This window comes from Vidua macroura, chromosome 20 (assembly GCF_024509145.1).
Source record: "Vidua macroura isolate BioBank_ID:100142 chromosome 20, ASM2450914v1, whole genome shotgun sequence".
NCBI lineage: Eukaryota > Metazoa > Chordata > Aves > Passeriformes > Viduidae > Vidua > Vidua macroura.
In genome coordinates this window covers 8,864,366-8,887,158 of record NC_071590.1, presented here as the reverse complement: position 1 = coordinate 8,887,158, position 22,793 = coordinate 8,864,366, and the positions used below count along the sequence as shown (strand labels likewise).

The 22,793-nt window shown below is 42.9% G+C and overlaps 1 protein-coding gene across 3 annotated transcripts in view; it reads right to left on the bottom strand.

Annotated features, from left to right (window-relative positions):
* VMP1 (vacuole membrane protein 1) overlaps positions 1–22,793 on the bottom strand; it is a 59,949-nt gene that overhangs the window by 26,401 nt on the left and 10,755 nt on the right. For all 3 annotated transcript variants that reach the window (XM_053995826.1, XM_053995827.1, XM_053995828.1), the window contains 4 exons: positions 21,749–21,839; positions 20,177–20,287; positions 8,930–9,097; positions 4,829–4,960 (listed from right to left, as the gene is read on the bottom strand). In XM_053995826.1, coding sequence (XP_053851801.1) covers positions 4,829–4,960; positions 8,930–9,097; positions 20,177–20,287; positions 21,749–21,839 — 502 coding nt within the window. The remainder of the gene's footprint in view (positions 1–4,828; positions 4,961–8,929; positions 9,098–20,176; positions 20,288–21,748; positions 21,840–22,793) is intronic.

Sequence of the window (22,793 nt, the reverse complement as noted above, 5' to 3'; positions counted from 1 at the left end):
TGTGCTGTTTTTTCCTTATCTGTGAGCAGGTGTGCAAATGAATAGAACAATGTGGGCACGTTCTCCCTCCAGTGCCCAAAGAAATCCAACCAGGAGGTGCTTTACACATTCCTTACTCACAGCTCTCATTGTCTTCCCTCTGCCTCTTTTAACTCTTTGCTATCTCTTTTCTCAGGAAGTGCTCAAGTTCCATTATTTAAAGCTGCCATTGACTCATTCCAGAACTTATTTTAAACTAGGCAATTTTGCAGAACAGCTCAAAACGGAGCTGTTACTCAGTGTACCCACTGCTTGTTGTATTGTCTGTGAAAACACACTGTCACTTTGCCACCTCACTCCCCAGCACTTGTGGGGAGTTTCTGAAGTGCAGCTTCAAGGTTTGATCAGTTCTGAATTTCTCTTTAATTACAGGCCACCATAAAAGAGGGAAGAAACGTCCCCTAGAGCTATTAACAGATACTGGCATCAAACTTGAGGAATGCAGGGTGTGAGGAGCAGCCTCCTGGTGACCACCCACAGCACCAACCTCCTTCTGCAGTTAATAAATAACAATTAATAAAGACAGGAAGCCGATGAGGAAATGGAAGACTGAGCAAGAGAAAGGATGAGTGGAATTTGATGTTCTGTTTCCACAAGTGATTTATGAGAAAGCAAAAGGAAAAAAAAAAGGAATAAAAAAGAAGTCAAGGTTTCCCAATTATTGTACATGACCCTTCCACTTCCATTTTTATGATAAATGCTTTATAAAAACCTGCTTGTGGTCTGCTTTAACTTCTTTTTTCTTGTACCAAGTACCCTTAAACGCTGTTGATTAAACAAACCAGCAGCCTTTTCAAGCAGGAACTTATCAGATAGGAGCTGTTAATTTAATCACGGGAGAGATCCGTTTTGAATTTAGCCATCTAAAACGCTGCTAATTAAGTGAGATTTCACTCATTAGTCGTGCCTAATCATTCCCCGGGAGTGAAGTCAGTGTCGTGTCAGAACACAGCGCTGGCTTCTCCCGGGTGTGGCACGGATTTTGCTCTGCTCCAGCACTGAGCAGCCCCACGTGAAGATGTGGAAAAGCAAGGCAGGGTTTTGAGAAAAGCTGGAAGGATGCGTGTGCCTGTCACCGTCAGAGGAGCGTGGGTTTAACCCCTTGCAGCCCTCGGGGAGCAGGAAGGGGCTCGCTGGAGCTCCTGCCCCAAGCCAAGGCAGGCGGTTGCAGCTCAGTTTAATACGAACCCTCTCGAGTCCACGTTGACAAATTCTTTAACAAGCCCTGTGGTTACAGGGAAGCTGGTTTCAGTCTGAGTCACTCCTGTTCAAACAGTTTACTGGAAATGGAGGGGAGGGGGAATTTTCAGAGAAGTCATGTGATGGCCAGACAAACCACAACCAGTAAAGGTTCAGTGGAGGCAAAAACAGGTCCCAGCAACAACTGACAGCCAGTGTGCAGATGGCACTCAGTCATTTCCAAACCAGTCCTGCTGCACCTCGGCATTTCTATGGATTTAACCCTTCTCCAAGCCTGTATTCTTCCCGAGGCAGGACACAGCTTGGAGAGTAAACAAACAGCGGTGGCTGATAGTAACATAGGCAACTAGAAAATATTTTTACATGGAAATTTTGGCTGCGGGCGACGCTGCACAGAAGCAAACCCCCGATGTGTAAATCATTAGTCCTTAAAGAAATGCCACTTAATGAAGCCAAACACTCACGGCAATTAAGGATTAGATATGCAAAGATATCAGTACTTTCCCTTCCTAGCAAGGAGCACCGGGATACAGCAAGGCCCACGCACTGTCACCGAGTACCCTGAGGGAAGCTGGCACCAAAAGCTGCTTTTTCACTCCTCAGCTTGAAGTGTTTCAGCACGATAGAGAACCGAGAAAAATTACCAGCCAGCAGCTATAAAACTGGCAAAAGAGAGTCCCTGCTGATGTGTGTGGGGACACAAAACTGCACCGAGTGTCTGGGACTGTGTCATTACCAAAGTGCTGCCCCAGCCCTGAGCAGTGCACTCGCTTCCCCTGACCCAGGCTGCTTTGAAGGGCTGCACTGGAGAAACTCCCTGTGGCTAAAAGGGAGCTCTGATAAAACCCTCCTTCACTCTGCAATCCGACTGGGAGGGAGTCAACAGCAGCTGAGATGCTGTTGGAAAAGCTGGTGGGTTTTAAACGCTGCCTTAAGTATGAACAAATCCCAGCGAGCTGCTCGGGCTGGGGCGTGCTGGGCTCTGCCTTGTGGCAGCTCTGGGGACAAAGGAAAGCCACCCCCTTCTGCAGGGCACGGCCACGAGGCAGCTGTGACACTCCCTGCACGGAACTGGGACTCACTGGTGAGCACACAAAGGGACACCGAGGAAGCAGAAGTGAGTGTTCCTTTAAAATAAGGGGCTTTTTCTCAAGTGTGCTAATGGAAAGTACAGGACAGACACATGGGCTGCAGGTTAATGAGCTCTCTCAAAAGCCAGCACAAGGAGACAGGTCACTCAGATCTGACACTCAGGACAGAAAATCCATCAACAGACTCTTTAAAGTAAATGGCATTTTACTCTGTGTAACTCTGAATGGAGCACTAAACCTTTACGCTGTTTAATCCTCTTAGGTCCCGTTTTTGGCTGGTTTTTTTTGTGGCCCAGCCAGGAGCATATTCCCCCTCCCAAATCCTTCAGGCTGGATGCTGTAGCCACGATCTATTCTCACCAGAGAAGATGCTCATCTGTTTCTCCAAATTACCATTGTTTTTGAGAAACAGCAGCAATGAGCTCTCTGAACAACTCACACGGAGCAAAAACGTCAAAGCAGCTGGCTCTGCCTTGTAGGCAAAGAGCAGCCCAGCTATTCTTCAAAATCCAACACCCATCCCCAAACCTTCCAAAAGAGCTGGATGCAAGGAGACCTTTATACTGAAAAAATGCTCCTGTCACTTGACATCAAGCATTTGCAGCATCCCCAAGGCACAGGACACTTGTCACAGCCCCCGTGTGAGGCTTCAAACTCAGGCAGAATGGGAGAAAGCTGATGGAGGTAATAACAATTGTTAATGAGCAATTTAAAAATAGACATCACCACTGCTCATGAATACAAATTACAGGGCAAAGAGTGATAAGCTATGCTGGAGATTGGGATTTAGAGAGGTCATAGGAAAGGCAGGCCTGTCTCCCACAGACATCCAGAGAAAACATGATTGAAGCCAAAAGCAAAAAGGAAGTCACATTAGCAAATGGAAAAAACTGAACTGTCAGTTTTATGGGCACAATACAATTTAATCGGATTGTCAAAGCCTCATGTTAAAAGAGTTTATAGAAACCAAACCACAAGTGGAGTTTGAAGGATTTTTTTTTTTTTCCTGGCCATCCATCCACAAAGCAACACGCTTCAATCCAAACTCAATTGCCAAGAAAATAAAATCAAAAGTACTGGTAAATAACAGCATCATTTTCCTTCATTAATTCCACAAGGCCATTTGTTTACTCCAGGCAGTCAATACAGCTATAGTTTGGCCTGGCCTGACAAAATGCTCTCTAGCAAAAATTTTCTTCCCAAGAATCTCATTCTGTGTTCTGGAAACCAGCTCTGGCTGCTCCCACAACTGTACACACATATAATTTGCTGGGAGAGTTTCAGTAAACACAGATACTGAAGTCATGTATTGAACTGGTTTCGTTGTTTTTTTTTTTTTTTTTACCACAACTTGATTTTTGTACAGTTAAGGGATTACTTTGCAAAGCAAAGATTGATGGGAGAGTAAAGAACAAAGCAGATTCTTTTTTTCCCCCTGCTGCATCTTTAAAAAAATAGAAGACTTTACTATTTATAATAGCAGAAAAACCCTTTAGAACCTTCTAGTAGGGGGAGGCTTTTGGAAAACACAGGGTTTACTGTTAGAATTACTAGATTGCACTCAGTATTTCCAGACAAACCACTTTCATGGAAAAGCTTCATCCATTTTTTTGAAGGAGGGAAAAGTGTATATTTATCTCCATAAAATATCCTGGCAGAGGAGTTTAAAGACATCAGTTCATGGTAAATAGCATCTGCTGGTTTTTAACAGCAGTCTCATGACCCATTTCAACTTAGTGGTAGACAAAACAGGATAAGAAGGAAAAATACAGAGGGAAAAATTCGGTGGCAAGCAGCATGAGGAAAAAATGTTTAATTTTGCCTAAAACACTATCAGGAACTCGTGACCAGGATGCAAACTCCTGACCTGAAGGAAAAATTATCCACAGCAGTACCTGACTGATGTGCAGCATCAATTGCACACTGTGCACTGGTCAAGCCCTGGAGAAAATAAATGACAAGAGCAACAAAAAGGGACTTGGAGCAGTTTTGCTGCATTTCCACATCAGGAAAAATGTTTCCTCAGGCTGGTGAATGGGTCACACACTGGTCCCTGAGGGTGCCAGTGGGAAGGCAGGCAAATGTCATCTGAAAGGGATGAACTGAGGCTGAAAATCATCTCTGGCCCAGGGAGGCTTTAAATGCAGCCAGAACAACCAGGATTATGGAGCAGCAGCACCTCTACCCCTGTTTTCCCAGCCCAGTGTCTCCCTACCTTTATTGTGCTGTTCTTGGATAATAATAATAATAATAAATAATTGCAGTATTGTAGCAAATACTTGGCTGCACTATTTTATCTGCTTCAACAAGCTGCACTCTTGTCCTCCCATCACCACAGGTATCACCCAGTGCAGGACCTTTTTCCATCCCTGGGAAGTCTATTGTGAACTCACACCAACTGATTCTTTGGCCCCTTCTGGTTTAATTGGAATGGTTATTTACTCCCTCGGAGTTGCTCTGTGCTTTATTAACTCTGTTGTTTCACACGCTGTCCTTACTTGTGCAGTCTCTGCGTGTTCCAGCATCTCCTCGAATTCCTGGTACTCCTCATCATCAGGTTCAGCACCCGACAGCCGCGCTGCCCTCGCCATAAAATAGGGGGGCAGCTCTCCAATGGCTGTGCCAGCACCCTGGGAAGAGAACAACCCTGATTTATTTTCCTGTTTATTCCCAAACACAAAACACGTGATCCTGTGGCCATTCTCCGAGCCGACAAGACCAGCTGTTTGGAGCAGTTTGCTTTCATCCACCAGCTCAGAATTCCCATCATTTCCAACAGAATGCTGTTCCCTTTGAATCCCTGTTTCCCTTTCTTTTCCCTGTGCAGGGGAAAGCCTGGGGGTTGCAGGGTCAAGGAGACACGACCTGTGCATCCCTGGGGCCCCGTGGAGCGGCGCGTGGCCGGAGCCGTGGGAGGCTGGAGCTGGTGGCCCTGCTGTCCCCCACATCCCATCCCTGCTGTCCCCCACATCCTGAGTCAGCACTGCTGTGTCTCACCCCACCACATGATGCCAGACACATTCCCCAGCATGTGACAACCCTTGATCCCCAGGGGCCTCCAGAATAATCCAGGAGCTCCTCCCCGGTGCTGTCCCGGAGTTTGCTTGTTCAGTCATGAGACTCTGGGCAAGTGTTTGTTAGAAAACAGACTCAGGTTTTACTACAGCAAGGGAAAAAAAGGTTAAGCAAAGCCTGAGCTTGAGTCTTCCCTCTCCTTCAGCTGGGATAGCTGGAGCCAACCCCAGATGAAAGGACGGCTGCTTTCTCACCGCAGGAAAATTGTATTTGTTTTCTCAGGACATCAAATGACTCATTTCAGTCTTGTGGGTAAAGGCAGCTTTAGCTTAACCAAGGGAAAAAAGAGAGGCAAGCTAAGATTGAACATATGGATAAACAGAGGCTAATGGAACAGGAACTTGGAATTAACTCAGGATGGTTTAAATTTAGGGCAGGTAAGAGACAATAGCTGGGCACTGCACGGGAATGTGCTCCCTGCAGATGGCTTTTCTCTCCCAGGGTCAGCAGTGAGTAACAAATGCTTTTCTCCTCCTTTGAAGCAACGTGAAAGCTTTTCAATTTCCTTTGTTCCTGCTCTAGACACAGCTGCAAGCAAGAATTCCAGCTGCTGTGGCTATTCCAAATCAACAGGTTGTGGTTTTAAATACCACCGCAGTTACCCAAGCTGTTAAATTCTCAGTTTAAGCACCCAAAGTGCACAAGGCCTCAAATGTTTATGCCCTTGTTTTCCACAGAAAAAAAAAATTAAATTACGGCAGCAAGCTGAACTTCATTAATCTGCATATTTCTGGCACAAGGGGAAGATAAGCCTGAAAACAGTAGCAAGAACACTTCAGAAAAATTAACTTGAGGTTATGTTCTCAGGGTGATGCAAGAAGAAAAAGTCACATTGCTCCTCCAGGCTCTGCCAATTTGCCTTGGCTTCGTTCTGTGAACTGAGGAAGAGGTTTGCATGTGTGTACTGGACATGAACTTTCTTTAAATTGGATAAGTCACATGCTCATTATTACAAAACATTTCAGAAGTGCAACAAAAATCATATGATTTCATGTCTGCAGGAGATAGGTTCCTTAAGTGCATAAAAGCAAAAAAAAAAAAAAAAAGAAAAAAAGAAAAAAGAAGCAATTAAGGGTTCCAAACCAGTAACTATTTAACTGCTTTTTGTAACATTTAGATATTTTTCACCGTTTAACTCTGAATGCCAGTTTTACATGGAGATTCCTTGGACTCACAACAAATTGGAAAGGCAAATGCTAATCAAAATTCTTTTACATTCAGAAAAGGAAACTGGGAAATGACTCCACTAGAAAGAGTCCTTTAAACAGATTTGATCCTGCTCAGGACACAGGCAGCCTGTTCTGCTAATCCCGAGCAATTAAACATTTTTATTCTTTCCTCTTATTTCTTGTAAAAAACCAAAAAGGCTGCAACACATTAAAAATATAGGGCACTATTGAATTCCTTGTCCCTGTGGGATGGGAGGCTGTGAAAACTGGCATTCACCTAAGAGATTGTTTCTGAGTCCTTCTGCAGGCCAGGGCTGCTGGAGCCAGCTTTTACAGGGATTGAAAAAAGCATCATTTTCATCCCACCTAATAATTCCTTGGGCACAGGGATATTTAATCCTTGTAACACTCATTATCAGCAGGAATGGCCATCACTGACACGCTGGGGACTAGGAATGATTCGAATCTCTAGTTGAAGTTGGCTGCTGATGGTTTGGTGACCCTTGTGCAGATAAATCCTCACATTTCAGCTCACAGGACACTCAGCCTGGGCAGCTTCACAGCCACAGCTCTGCAAAGTCATCCTGGGGTGATCTGCAAAAATCAGCCTTTTCACTTTCTGGAAGTCACCATTATCTTTGCTAAGTGGACATTTAGCTTAAGAGTGACAGAATCCAAAATAACTCTCTTCCACAGCTTCCATAAGAAGTGAGCTGGAATTAGGACAAAAGAAACACTCTGGAAGCAGAGCAGCAGCAATTGCCAACTTGATTTGGCTTACAGGAAATTAGCAAGCAATGTTTATGTACTCACGAAACATTCCAAGAAAGCATAACATTACAGAGACACCACTGGAGGACAGAGGATGCTCCCCAGGGAAAACCCAGAGGAGACAGAGTTCAGAGCAAAGGTAGCTGACAGGGAATTTGAAGAAGGGGGGGAAAGGGTGAAAAAGTGGGATACAAATGTTCCTATTCCCTTGTCCTTTCCCTAATCTAATCCAAGGAGCTCAGGCCACGAAGGCACTGCTTGTTCTCCCTCATGGCTGCTCTGGAGGACACGAGATTCCAGAGGCTGCAACTCTGCTCACTCATTTCTGAACTTAATTCTCCTCATAGCTCACTTTTTACATGCTGCAGATGAAGCAAGAGATGTTTACCCTCAGCTGCATTTTTATTTTGCAACCTTAGAAACGTAGCTGTAAATGCCATTTTTATTGCTTGTCTCTATTAAACAGACTTCAGCAGAGGGGGATGAGGAAGAAAATACAAAGAAATCTTAGATATATTTATAGTCTTGTAAGTATTTGTATGATTAGCTACTTACTGAGCTTTCAGGCAATTCTGGCCTTTCATTAAGAGTGAAATTTAAGCTGTATTTTGCTTTTTGACAGGGCTGTGAGTCCACTTTCTCCGTTACTATTTTGATTTTAGTCTCTAAACTCACACAACCTGACTGGAATTTTTGCAAATAACACAACTGCTGCTATTTAAAAAATTGTAGTGACCAGTTGCCTTATATATTAAAAAATACCAGGACAGGCATCAGATACTGTTTTTAGAATTTCTTTTCTCTGCATTTGAGTTGGACAACCAAGAATTTAGTAATTAAATCAGCAGCTAGGACAGGAAGTCAGCAGCAAAATAAAGTTAATTTGGCATGTAGTTCACAGCAGATGCATCTGTGTAAACTGCAATTTGAAATGATCAACATGTAATGAAAGAAACAGCATGGCTAACCAAAATCCTCCAAAAATTAAACTTCTACGAGAAGCTGCAGAGAAAAAAAAGGAGGAAAACAGAAAGGAAGTTCCAATGACAGCGTTTCCTAAGACCCTGATTCACTTAAAACAGGAAAAGCAGGTCAGCTTTTAAGTGAAAAGTGGAAACAGGCAGAGAAACAGAAATAAAATATGTCAAAATGTGGAAAAGAACACTTTTTAATTAACTGCACTTTACTGCTGCAGCCCAGAACAAGCTGTGAGACGAGGTCCTGAGTCCTGCAGATGAGGAACTGCAGCTTCACTCTTGTTACAGCCCCAAAATTATTGGAATTATTTCTTGTTTAGACCTGAGAGCAGCCAGATCATCTGGGGTGCAGACACCCTTCCTAAAATTTACTTTTTACATCAACAGCCTTCAAGTTCTCTGCTGGTATTTAGCAAACAGCACAGCAGCTAATAAAAATATCCCAGGAATATCCTATTAAAAAGCATTAAAATGATCAGGGCTAAAAGGTTCACATCTCACATTACCTTGGGCATCGTTATTCTGCTAACTGAGGATTTTTTGTCTATTGCTGGCCACAGAAATTAAACACACAAATGGAATTTGCAGGTTTTTAAACAAGCCTTACCCACATGCAGGCCTCCAGCCTGACTTTTGAGATGATTGCCCACAAGGAGATGGAGCCTTCAGTTGTCTCCTCATCAGGGCAGATAATTTGATCTGGGTAAGGAGGCTCAGGGAAATTCACAGAGTTACATTCATAGGCAGCAAGAGTGACTGAGGCTATGTGTGGACCCTGAAAATAAAAAAAAAAAAACCAAAGAAATTTCATTTGTATTTTATGTGAGTTAGAATAAAAATTAAAATTAGCCCCCTCCACCCCCCTCCACATTTGTCCCTAGGCTAAAACTTAGTGCTTCTCTCTTTAAATAATGTTATTTATGTAAAATTCTTGTTTGTTGGAGTTTCTTTTAAGACCATCTGAATCACAATGTCGAGCTACTAATGTACTTTAAAAAAAATTAAATATTTCTTTTGATCCACTGAAATGTTAGGGAGCCTTTCAGCTTTTGCCCTGCCACTTAGAAGGTTGCCAAAGAGAAATAAAAACCAGGAATTTTCAAATATTTTACAATGTTCTCCTTCAAGTATTTATGACCTACAGCTTTATTAGAGGAGGTGTTTTCCCTACTGCTGCTTTTAGAGGATTAGGCATTTAAATTATATATTGATTTTTTTAATGACTGGGTTTAATGACATCTTGCAGCAGACTTCCTTAACTTCTGTATTTTTCTCCAACAACCAGTTATTTAATTTGTGTCTGTTTTTTCTGAGTAAACAAGAAAGTGACCTCAGTGCTTTTTCCTACAGAATGGTTTGAAATGTAATTCAAAACTTAAACGTTATTTAAATACCTTTTAACTGAATTAATTTTAGTCTCCATCTTACACTGAAGATTTTTTTGGACAGACCTCCAAATAAAAGGAGCATAAAAATCTATTCAAGAAATGAACTGCTACATAGTTTAAAAACCTGAAAGAATTGCCATTATTTTTAATACAAAAGAATTGAGAAGCAATTCAAACAATCTGAACACCAGACATTGTAGCTAAAAAACAATCACTTAACAGAGGTCATGGAAACACCGTCCAGGGAAGAGGGAGGGGGAAAAAAAAATAAAATTACTGCATTAAAGTGAGATCTTTATGTAAACCCACACATTTAAATAAATCTGAAAGTTTCATTAAGTGCAGAACAAATTACACAAACTTAACTTCTGCTCTTCATTATTTGATAGGTTTTGACATCGTGCTGGGAAATATTGCCAGCAATTTTAATCTACGTTTTTATCTGCGATCTTAATTTATTTTCATTTTATTAGAGCAATAAGGAGAGTTTGATTTACCCCCCCCCCCCCCAAAAAAAAAAAAATCAAAGCTGAATTTATTACAGAGCAGAGGGAAAGTGTGACAGAGCTGAGCCCTGCTCAGGGCTCCCAGAGCTCCCTTTGAAATGCAGGAGCCAGGGACACATCCAGCCCCAAAAGCTTCATTTGCACATTAAAGGGTGAAATTCCAGCGCAGGTCCCACACAAAAGGGGAAGCTCCAGCGCTCCTGGATTTGCTGGGAGATGAGGTTCAGCCACCAACATTTCACAGCAACGACATCCACACTGTAATTTTTCAGTGGCAGTGAATTAAGAATGTTGAAATGAAATCTCAGTTATATTTTCTGTATGGCAGCTGCAACTACTGTTGTCATATGCAAACAATTCCAAAGAAACCTATTCTTCTGGCATGCAACTGGTAGAGGACAAGCTGCTCTGAGAGCAAGAAAATGCTTTTATTTATTCATTGTTGCTTTACAGGAGACTCATTCCAAGTGCTGTGGATTGCAGAAATACAAAACCTGTGAGATGATAAATGAGGCACAGTCTCTCTTGAGGAGAAGAAAAAGGTTCAGTGAAATAAAACTGAAAAAGAGGGGATCCAGAAATTGATACACAAGAGAGATTTTGATATGGAAGGGAGAACAAAGAGTGGAAGAATGAACCAAGGAGTAATAATTTATATTATTAATATTTCTATAGGCCCTAATGGCAATAAACTTCTTGGTACCTTTAGCAAGATCATCTCCACAGCAGCTTCAGAGCTAAATAAATAACATCTCTATTCCACTCATCAAGGGCAGATGCAAAGAGATCTGAAACCTCCCTAAAATTGTAAAGTACATTTATGGCGAACCTGGGAACCCTTTCTCCACTCTGAAATTTGGGGAATTTAATCCCATCCCCTGCTTGCCCCTCCCTAGATCTGACAGCTACCTTGGGACCAAAAAAAAAAAAAAAATAGGTCTCAAGCCTTCATCCTAAAATTAATGGTTTTCACCTGCAGAAATTTGCAGCGAAACTCTCCTGAAAGGCAGATTTGCATGGAGGAAATTCCCCCGTGTTTGAGTTGTAAATGACCATTCCCTCATTCCCTCGAGGCCATGGCCAAAGCAGTGAGATACTGAATCCAGAGGTGGGGCTTTCACTTCCACAAAATTTGGAATACACACCACAGCACAGAGGAACTACAGCCAGCTCATTTAGAATAGCAAGAGACAAATTGAATCTCTACTATCAGTAGTGACAAGCAGCCCCCAGCCCTAGCAAGGCATCACCCAAATTTCTTCCCAAAGTGGATAAAGCAAGTCTTAAAATCCCAGGGGAGCACACAAGGACAAAATGCCCAAGTGGAGATGCTGCAAGAGCCTCTCCCAGCAGAGCTGCCACCCTGCAAGTGGCTGAACAACCTCCAAAACCTCCTGTTGAGAGCCCTCCCAGTCTCAACAAATGTCTGCAAAAGGAAAAATTTCACAGGGAGTAGCCAATGGAAAAAGAAAAAAAAAAGGCATTTCACCAAACAGCTGCGAACAGCCACCTGAAGGCCAGGCCAAGGGAACAGAACTCTCCCAGAGCAATGTAAACAATTCTATAATGGAAAAAAAGTTGGAGTGGTGGAAGCCACAGAAGCCACATTTGAGCTGGAATGAGGAATAAAGTGCAAATGGTTTGTTCGGAGTGATGAAGTGTGGCGCGGAACCGGAGCGAGGCGACGGGAGGCAGAGCAACCCCGTGTCCTCCTCCCGTGTCTGGGTGTCCTGTGGGTCACAGGGACTCTGTCCCAGGCCAGGCTCAGAGCAGCACCCCCAGCATCTGCTTTTGGAGCTTCCCCAGAGCCCTGGGTACCTCCAAACAATGCTTGGCTGAAGAGGCCCAGGGCTGGGAGGAGAGCAGGAGGATTGAGGGGGTTCATTTCTGTTTAGTGATGGCTTAACTCTGAATGGAGCAGGGAACCAGCTTCAAACAGGCTCGAGGTGCCAGCTTTGGAAAACCCCTGACTCTACAGCCAGGAGGATTCATTCTCATCCAGTTTTTTAATCCTCTTCACAAATAACACCTTCCCCGCCCTCTCCTCCTCCTCTGCGTGGGGCCGCAGGAAATGCTGAGTGTTTTGCCTCCCTGCAATAGCTCAGTTTGTTTCAACACTTGGGGAAGTCCCCTCAGATGTCCCCCTTGGGACTGCAACTGCAGCTCTACCTTTGAAAAGGACAAAAGTGCTCCAAACCCCATCACACCCAACACTAAATCCCAGGCAATTCAGATGTGCTCCTGGCCAAACCAGGAAAACTCAAGGCATGTAAGATCCTGAACACCAACTGTCTTTCCCTCACCCTCTTCCAATGATTTTTTTTTTTTCTTTTAAGCTGCAGGAGGCACTAAAAAAGGATAGCAGAGGAGAAATTGAGAAGCATTCTGCTGACTCGGGTGAGAAACATTCGCTTGCCACTGCTGACGACCAGAAGGAGCCTGTGGTCAGGCCGGAATGTGATGTGTTAGAAATATCTGTACAATTTGCAAATCAAACAAGACAGGATTTGCTCATCGAGATGAACTCAACATAAATCTATTTCTTAGCAACAGCAGTTCAGGGGAGTTCGGAAATCCCTGTCTGCACAACCCCAATGTCTCAGAGAAGGTAACTTCGAACTCTTGAACTCACAGGCCTTCAAAGGAGTCTTATTCCAGTGGTTGAAGGCACCCAAGTTGGAATGGCAAAGAAGTAACTTAGAGTGATGTATTATGAAATTTCTGGAAAGTAAAAATCTTTTTATCTGTAAATTATGCTTGGAAATTCATCTGTGGAAGTAGAAAGAGGACAGCAGCCACATGTAAAAAAAATCACGAGTTAAAATCCTTAAAAACATGCTGATCTGTATAATTCTTACAGCAGAAAGTCTTTACCATAAGGAAAAGTGACTGAATATCCAATTAAAAATGAATCCTGTTTTCACATTATTAATCATTCTGAGCACCTGGACTGGGAAGTCAATTAAAGCTCCAAACAAATCCTGTATCAAGTGTTGGTTTCTCACATGCCCCTTCACAGAACAGCCAGGCTGCTCAAGTGATACAAGAACAACCACATCTAATTTTAACCTTTTATTTTTGGGGAAGATATAATTTTAGACTGGCTTTAATTTAGAAACATTTCTCAAAGAAAAGTGATATGTCTGCCAGCAAGAAAAATATTACCCTGAACTCCTTGCTGAACTTAATGCAATAAAAATCTGCTTTCCTCCATGGATACCCTGCTCTTCACACTGGGTTCAAGACTCAGCCTTTGCACAGGGGGGGAACATGTCATGATGCAGTTGATGGAGATAAATTAGAAAAATAAAAGCTTGCTTCTCATGGGAAACATCCTCTGAGTGGTGCCCCAGGCCACGACTCATCCCATACTTATCCATGAAGTCATTACACCTCTCCAGAAAGTCACACCACAGTTACAGCATCATTTTATCTCTGAGAGCAGTGGACAACTACCCACAGAGAGAACTGCTCTGTGATTAAGAGGGAGAAGCTTGGTCTGGAGGTGGTGGTAAATATGTGCAGTTTGTCTGTCTGTCTGTGCTATGAGATTAAAATGTCTCATGATTTTATAACGTCTGGTATGTGGTGCTGGCTGGAAATCAGGGCTGGGGACAGAGGATCCTGTACCTAGAGCATCCTCAAGTGACATCAACATCCATCAAGTGGTCAGGGCTGGGTTTAGAAGACCTCCACAGCATTTCAAGCTGTGTATTAATTTTACACTCATGTGGCTGTGGTTAAGTTTCTATTCCCGCTTCAGCCAAGCCTTGCCCCACAGTGCAGAGCTGATGGAAATTCCAAATGATCAAATGATCAGCCATAACCTCTGAATTTGACTAAACAAGAGCCACTGAGGGAGCAGCACATGGCACCACTGTCTGTGTAAAGGGCCACGGTGCTGCTCTAAGGAGTAACATGAAAAGCAATTTTTTTTTAAGGCTGTGCCTACATTACTTTCTGTAGGAACAGATAGACTCATGTCAGGGGAAGGCACAATTGCAAGAATTCAAATTTATCTTCTGCTGCTGATAGAAAAGCATTAATAAAATCATAAAATACTCTGTCAGTGTTCTCTCCTTGCCCTTCCCTAGCCACCCCCTCATATCTGAAAAGTAAACCTCAGCATTTATTCAAATTGCCACCAGCAGTGGTGATTTGCTTTAGAATCTCCAATTAGAGACCGTTCTGCATAATTATTGGTATTTTCAACCTGCTCCAGGAAGCAGGACATGAAAGGTATAAAGTTCAGGCTGTGCATTAAAAAAAAAAAAAAACCAAAACAAAAAACACAGAAACTCTAAGGGAGCAGATGTGGAAAAAACACAACGTGCCCTCCCGGCAGAGATCTGACAGAACAAACGTTGAGGAAGTGGAGAGCAGATAATGAAAACAGGGCGTCAGCTTCTAAAAGGTAAAGTCCATCAACCTTCAGGAGGAAGAAAAGGGCGCAGCCACCGTCCCATTAACTCCTCCATCACCCCATTAACTCCTCCACCACCCCGGGACTGCTCTTGCACAGCCTGACCTAAGCCAGCAGTGTTGGGTTTACTCTCTGCAGATATCTAAGGCCACCCTACACAACAACAGGAGCACTCAGGGGGACCAAGACTTCAAATGAACCTTCTTCTCCTTGAAAACACCACTTTTCACCTCAGATTTTTAAAATGCAAGCGAGCCACCAGAAGATTTAAGGAACAGCCAGACTGCACAACTGATTTAGCAGCAGCGTCCAGTTAATTCCGCACAGCCTCCCAGTTCAGCAGTGCGTTATTAATGTCAATGCTGCCGTTTCAAGCAGAACAGAGCCCACGTGTGCTGGAAGCAGGAATTTCTGGGGAGATAATTGCAAAAGTGATTTAAAAAAAAAGTTTTATGTTGATTCACGTATTCCAGGATATTTCAGTTCATTGTAGAAAGCTTAGGACAGCTGGAGGAAGTAGTTTAAAGGCAAGAAAGAAACAAATGACAGAGTAAGAGACAAAAACGACCCTCACACCAACAGGCTCCATTTCAACTTATTTTAGAATTAATTTCTGCCTTCTGCACCCTCCACATATTCTTCTTTCAAGCACCTTGGCAATGCAATAGCAATAACGTGAGCACATGTATTAGATAGAACCCTTTTTTATTTCCTTTGTTTTAGGCTTGCAAGCTGATGTGAGAATTGGAGAACAGTGAGGGCTGGAAATGAACACCTCACTTCACAAGAAGAATTCAGCACTGGGAAGGGGAGCACTGCTGCACCTCCCACCTGGCTGAGGCAGCTCAGCCTTTGTTTCTCACTTTTTCCTTTGCACACAGAACCATCATTTTCTGGGTTACTCACAATAGTTTTGAATGATCTGCATGGAAAGAGCAAAACCTCTCCTGAAGCTGATAATTACTATGAAAATACTCCTGTGTTAGTCACGAGGAAGTAAACTGAGAAAAGAAAATGAGAATAAGTTGTGTGGGTTTCTAAATTATTCTGTCTACTCTGTAAAAGAGGAGTAAGTCCTGTTCTGTGAGCTTCTCTTTTAAGAGGGACTTAAGTAATTTTTATCATGAGTCCTCTTAAAAGCTCAGCTCCTGGAACAACAGAACTAAAAGGAATTAGGTATGACTTTAAAAAGCTTTTAGTAGTCCTGACAGGAAACCATTTATTTGTGTGGGTTTGGTTTTTTAAAAATTATTTACACCACCAACATATTTTTTTTCCAAGATAATGGACTCATTATTGCACAAGTGTCTGGCTTTTAAATCTTCAAATTCTAACCTAAACCAGTTTGGGTAGGGCCAACACAGCTCATTTCAGCTGCAAACTCTGACTGTTTGGGGAGGCCAGAATGTGACCCCTGGTGCGGGGAACCAATTCAGAATGAAAGTGAGATGCTGAGCTCTCAGAACAGACAAACCCAGCCTTGCTCTCTCAGGGCAGCACAGGCAATAAGGGCACTGCCTTTCTGACTCATTTTTCTCTTTAAAGGCACATTTCTGCTCTTTATTTTTTTTTTTTCTGTATTTCTGCTCTTTATTTTTTTGCTGTGCCCTCTTCCACTCTGCTGCCGAGCAGCACTGTAAGAATTCCTGACAAACCCACATATTCCAGTGCCGAAATATCCGGGCTGGACCTCAGCACAACCATTGCTATTGTACCTCACATTTCCTGTTTGTGCTCACCCAGGGCCCGGCCACCAGCACAAACCCCCTCAGCAGTTAAATAAAAATGTACCCCCTCAGCAGTTAAATAAAAATGTACCCCCTCAGCCGAGCCCCCCTGAGCAAACAAAGTCCACATTTAAGCACCAAAAACACCAACAATGCAAACACAGCCAGAGCTCGCCCTGAGCTTTTGAGGGGTGAGGAATTCGGTGCCATTCATCCCCTCAGGGATTTCACTTCCCCAGGGAGAGGCGGCGTTACCGCGCCCTCAACCACTTGTTTTAAGCACGTTTTTTTTGGCCACATCTTTGACAAAAATCCGTTTTTCAGAGCTGAAGTGAAACCAAAGCACGAGGCAGAAGCTTTGGGTGGGGATGGCCTCAGCCCATGATCCCAACCCAGCACTGCACCTCCTGTCCCCTCCGGCACCGCCACCTCAATTCATTCATTTTCAGCAGCAAAGATCTCTCAGAGATGTACAAACACCAAAAATTCCTCATGAGTTACCCTCAGCCATCCTCTGCTGGTAATGAGGTGATTCATGCTGCTCGTATTTTAATCTACCACCAACAGAAAACATCTCAGGACCGAGGAAAAAGCCATGTACTGCTAAAACCAGTATTTGGAGTCATTAATCAAAATAGTTTTATTTCCTACAGAACCACATCATGATTCCTATTTTTAAGGGTTGTTTTTAAAGAATTGTGAAAAACCTTTAATGGGCTTCAGGAAAATAAGCCAGCAGGCTTGTTTTGAAAGTGTCAGAATGGAAAGGATTCTTGGAAGAGTGGCCTGCTTCCCTGCTCCTGCGTTGAAGATCTGCTCTGTGCCAGCCCTTAGCTCAGTGCCAAGTGCAGCACGAGAATTGTTTCCCAAAAAGCCATGTCAGATTTTACATCCAGTGCTGGCAACAACTAAGGAAGCAGCATTAAACGAGGAATTGACACATCAAGGCCCTTTCTAACATATAGAAAGCTCTCCAATCACAGGAACAGCAATTAAAAGCCTGGTATCAAAACTGACACACTCGACCTGTCCCTCTTGCACCAAGGATTGGTGACCAAAAACATCCCAAATCGGATGTGAACTGAAATGATCCTGAGGCAGCAGCAGCCTCCCACACTGAGGCTGCCTTAAATTCTACTTTTAGCAATTTCCAAGTACTCTCTTCTCAGCTAACCCCGGGATCTCTCCTGGCACCGGAAAGCAGCTCCAAAAAGCAGCTGGTGAGAGATGCTCTGAAGGTTGCAGACAACTGACAGTTTTCAACACTGCAAAAACAGCTAAGCAGGCCAGGGAAAGCAAACATCAGAGTCATTCATATCCTGCAGCCATTGCATAACCACTTCCACGGCCTGCCCAGTGCTTGGGAATGGCCATATGCAGTAAATGGCTAATCCAGTGTATTTCATTCAGATGCACCTGTGTGACAGCTGAAGGAGCCTGAGCAGGTGCCTACATGCCATCAATTCCTCCACGTGCCCTCAGTGGCACAGACAGTGCTGCAAGTCCCAGCAGAGCTCAGCACCACATGGGTGGGCCCAAGGGCATTGTTCTCCCAGCATGTAATTGCATTCCCAACAATCTCCCTGTACATACAGCTTTAAAATGAGCAATTAATTAAAAGCAATTTGAAAGCACTTACTGGGTCTATTCTCTATTGCCAGCAAATCCAGGCACTAAAGCAGGGGAGGATTTGTTTTGTAACTTTTCGTTTCTTTGAGTCAACAGAAGAATAAGTTTTACCATTATGAAGAAATATAATTCAAGTATATGGAACATGGAAAGCAGATCAGTGGCAATGCAGAAGTTAATATTGAGAGCCCCACTTAATGTGTCATATTTCTACTTTTACAGAAAACTGCTGTACAATTAACAAAGCAAAATAGTTACAGCTCCTCCCTTTGAGAGCTGGAGCTTCTAATTGCATTGTTTCCAGATGGGTTAAATCCAGAACACCACTCTGAAAGAGTTCACCCCTAAAAGCTGCAGCAGCAGCCTCAGGTTAGTACTGCTTGTTCCCTCTCACACTGAGCAGATATCAAGCACTGTTTTACTACAGTGATAACATATTCCATGTACACCTTGCTGGTACAGCTGCAGTGATAAGAATATTAACAGTTCAAACACGGTTTGTTAGGGTCAGGAGCTGCTGTTTTTACACTCCCTCTGCCACCTAGTGGCAACAACCGCGTGGTTTCCACCGAGGTGTAAACCATGAGGTGCTCAGGCAGTGCCCAGAAGGTGTTAATTGACCACGCTAATCACTGAATCTTGCTCAGGAGAAAAAAAAAAAGGGAAACAAATCCTAGCTTCTCCTTGTTCCGGCATTCACTGCCTTCACGGAATTCCCTCAATGAAACAGGAACATGCTTATCTGCCTTATATATTTAAAGCAAACCAGTATTTCTCCTGTAGTGTTTACACTTTAGATGTTGATGGTACATTTTTATTACACTTTACTCCATAACCACCTTCTAATTACTCAGTGTAATCGATTCAGTCTGTTTCCCCCTCCTAACAAAGTTATGTGAAGCCTTCCCTTTTATGTTCCAAATAAATACCTTCTCTAACAATATTAAACTAAATTTCTTTTCCTGGGTGACACATCCCTGTAATCTTTGGAAGGCTGTTAACCACCCAAACAGCCACCATAAATTATACTGATAAACCAGCTGAAAAGTTGTCTTTCCTATAAATTATTTCAGTGTCAGCTCAAGTCATGGCCTAAGTACTTCCATGAGGTTCACTTATCCCACAGGATGATCAAAGTGATGTATTATGGAATTTAATTTTTCTACACTGAAGTAATTTAGAACTTTGATTTTTAAATACAGACTAAAAGAAAGGTTCCATCTCCTTTAAGAAAAGAAGCGGTGCTGTCTTAGGAAGATTTCATGTGCCAAAATAATTTTTGAGTGGCCTGGGGTCTGACAGTGCTCAGTGCACAAACTTGGTTTTGTTTAGCAGGAATTCCTTCCACAACCTTTAGGAGAGAAGCTACACTCAGAGCAAATCTGAGGCTGCTCATCCCATGCCATTCCATCTCCCAGGCATTGCCCTGCTGGGGGGGAGAGGCAGGAGTCTCCTGTAGTGTTCTCTGTGTTATTGTTAATGATTAAAGCAGCTCTGAAAGTAAACATCTGTAATGGTTCCAAATACAAGACGACATTTGTTGCATGAACTGGTTTTAATTATTTTGTGGCCATGAATCCTTTTCTTGAATCCAGGACAGTGGTTTCATAACCCAGGAACTAATCCAATGGCCAAAAGCAAAACACACCCAAACATTTCCCTGACTTTCATAGCTACATTGAGATAAACAACATCATGCAAATTTTAATATTTTATCTTTATAGAAAAACATTGTTCTTGCTATTATTTTCAAAGCAAAACTAATACAGACTGAACTTTAAACCAGCTGCCTGTTTTGGTGGCTTCAGTTAGAAAAAATGTGATTTTAAGCTACTAAAAAAATACTCTGAAAATTTTTAAATGGAAACACTTGAGCTGTACACAGTAGGACAGGCTTCATTTAAATGAGTAGATTAGAGCATAGAGCTTGCAGATTTGGCTTGTTGTTTCAAAGTGAGGATTAACCAACAGCAGGCCAATATCCACAGTTCAACAAACACAGAGCTTACAAACTACAGAGCAAGGTGATGCAGTGTAGAACATGAACAGCATTCTCCAGAGCACCAACTTTAGATGTATTTAATGTTTAGAAATTGAAGGAAATTATTTGTTTTCCGATTTTAAAATATGCAACAATTAAAGTACTCAATTCAAAAAGGACATGGCTGGAAATATCCTTACCAAATAGAGCAGAAAGGTGTGGAGACCTGTTCCAAGCCCAACAGAGGACAGAATGCCCAATCCTACCCAGTAGGCACACCAGAAGAACTTCTTCTCCATGTACCGCACATACTGAGCAAGGAAAGTCACAAAAAAAAAGAAAAAAAAATAAATTATGGAATCTCCAAGGGAGAAAATAAAGCTACAAGCTAACACAGACTGAAATAGACTCCTAAATACTTCTATTTTCAATTTATTACAGTAACAGCACAGACACATAGAGGAAACAGTGCACTTTTAAAAGAAAAATAAAAAACCCACATTTTGGAATCAGCAAATTTCCAAGGAGATAGATGGAAATTCAGGTTCAATAGTAGGAGGTTGAAATCCATAACAGGCCCAGGAGGAGCAAGCCCCAGACAGTGTCAAGTAGAGCCCAGGCAGCTCAGGGAAATGCCTGAACAGTTTAAATAAAGGAATAAAGTCAGCTGCACTCCCAGTGAGCCTGCTGGATGTTGTGTCTTGGAGCAGTGAGTAGCAGGTTTGTTACTTTTAAGAAAACATTAAAATGCTGGTTTGTGTGCTGCACCCAGAAATGAGGGGATATGGGAAAGCCACGGCAAGTTCTGGCCACTATTTCACACCATCCATGGACCAACAGCACCCAGGTGAAGTTTACACCATTCTTATCCAGGCTCCAACCTGCAGGGCACAAAAACATCTTGAAAATGCCAAGTGCACGTGGCTGACACCTCCTCAACAGGGAGCTCCTGCACTGGCTGTCACCTGAGGGTGACACTGCCCTCAGCAGTCCCAGAGGATCAGGTTTCTTCCCAGCAGGCTCAAGGAAGCCTGGGCAGTCAGGACTCGGGTCCAGAAGTGCAGATCCCTCAGGCAGGCAGTGCCACACCACAGCAGGAGGGATGGAAGCAAGTTCTCTGCAGCTGGGAACCTGCTCATTTCAGAGCTGTGACAGCAGTTGGAATTGGTTTTTAAAAGGGCTCTGGGTCCTCCAGGAAAAATCTGAAACTCCAAGAGAAATGGGGAAGGGGAGGGTGCAGACAGCACCATCACTAAGCTTAAGCCCTGTCTTATACTTTCAGTGCTGCAAAAGCACCAGGCTTTGTGTTCACATCACAGGAACAGATTTGAACCATGAAACCATTTTACATCTCTACATGTGCCTGTCCTAGCTGGGCAGGAGACCTTCCACAGCAACACAAGAATCACTTCCTGGGAATCACGAAGCTGTGCCACGACTCAGGGTCACACCACTTCCCCTCAGGAGCTCCCACCACCATTAAAATCTTGCTGACAGCAGCTGTGAAGGAGTGCTGCAGCACCCAAGGTGTGCTTCACTCAGGAACATGATGAGACACCCCCAGATCCCCCAGAACAGATCAAATGACACAGCTCATCCCTCCCCACCTCTGAAACACAACTCATGCACACCAACAGAGCAGTCACGACTTGAGAAACAAAACCTTGGCGAGCAGCTCAGAAGATACATTATAAATTCATGGAGATGCCAGCACAATTCATTCAATTCCCAGCACAGGGAAGGAGTGGGAGTCAGGGAAGCAGAGGTGGTACCTGTTGATGTGCTCCCTCGATGTAGTACAGGGCTGTGAGCACTGCCAGTGCCAGCAACGCGCACACCAGGACCCCTCGCCGCCGCCACAACCTCAAAGACAAATGGCAAATTAGGGGTTTTCATCCTTAAACATGCATTTCAAAGTTACCTCTGGGGACTGGGGCTGCCTGGATGTGCTCAGCAGGGACAATGTAAACCTCCCAAGAAAATATCTTTACTCTTTAGGGAAAAATCTCTGCATCACTGTCAAGCGAGATCAAAGTTCAGCCACTCATATTTTACTTTTTTTTTTTTTTTAATGAAGAAAAACAAAGTAACTGTCTGAAAATAAACACAAGCTGAAAACAATTCAGCTTCTGGAGCCAAGAGTCAGACCCAGGCTCTGAGCAGCAGCTGTGGCCAAGCACAGAGCAAAACAGGCCCTGCACTGGCCCTGGGCAAGGACAAGCTGGGTGGAATTCAGAAGAGCTGATTTCCAACTGTGCTGCTGGGCAGAACCACAGTGACAGTCAGAGGATTACATTATTTTGTTTTCCCTTATCTATTAAAAATTATTATCTTCTAATTTAATAAATATGTTTTAGGTAACTCTGAAACATTAGGTGAGTAAATGGAGAAAAGTGTTTTCCAAAGTAATTTGCTACCAAATAATTTCTGAGCATTTTTGGTTTTACTCTTTTTTTTCCTGCTTGATGTGTATGTGGCCACACAGAGTAGATTAGCAAATACATTTATTATTTTCCAGAAAACACTACTATATTGTCACTTAATGATATATAAAAAAAGCAAGTGCTAGCATCACTTAAAATTCCCAGCCTATAATAGCAAACTATAAACATAACTTTTCTATTTAGACAGAAAGATAGAAATGTGAGGCATAATACAGGAAAACAATCACAAATATTTCATATTAAGCAAACTGAAAAGAGCACTCAAAACATTTTAAAATTAAAGTTAATCCTGCTTACATTAGTATGACAATTGAATTCTCAAATGATTGTCATTCAAAACACAATTTATGCAATGGAACACAAGAGATCATTA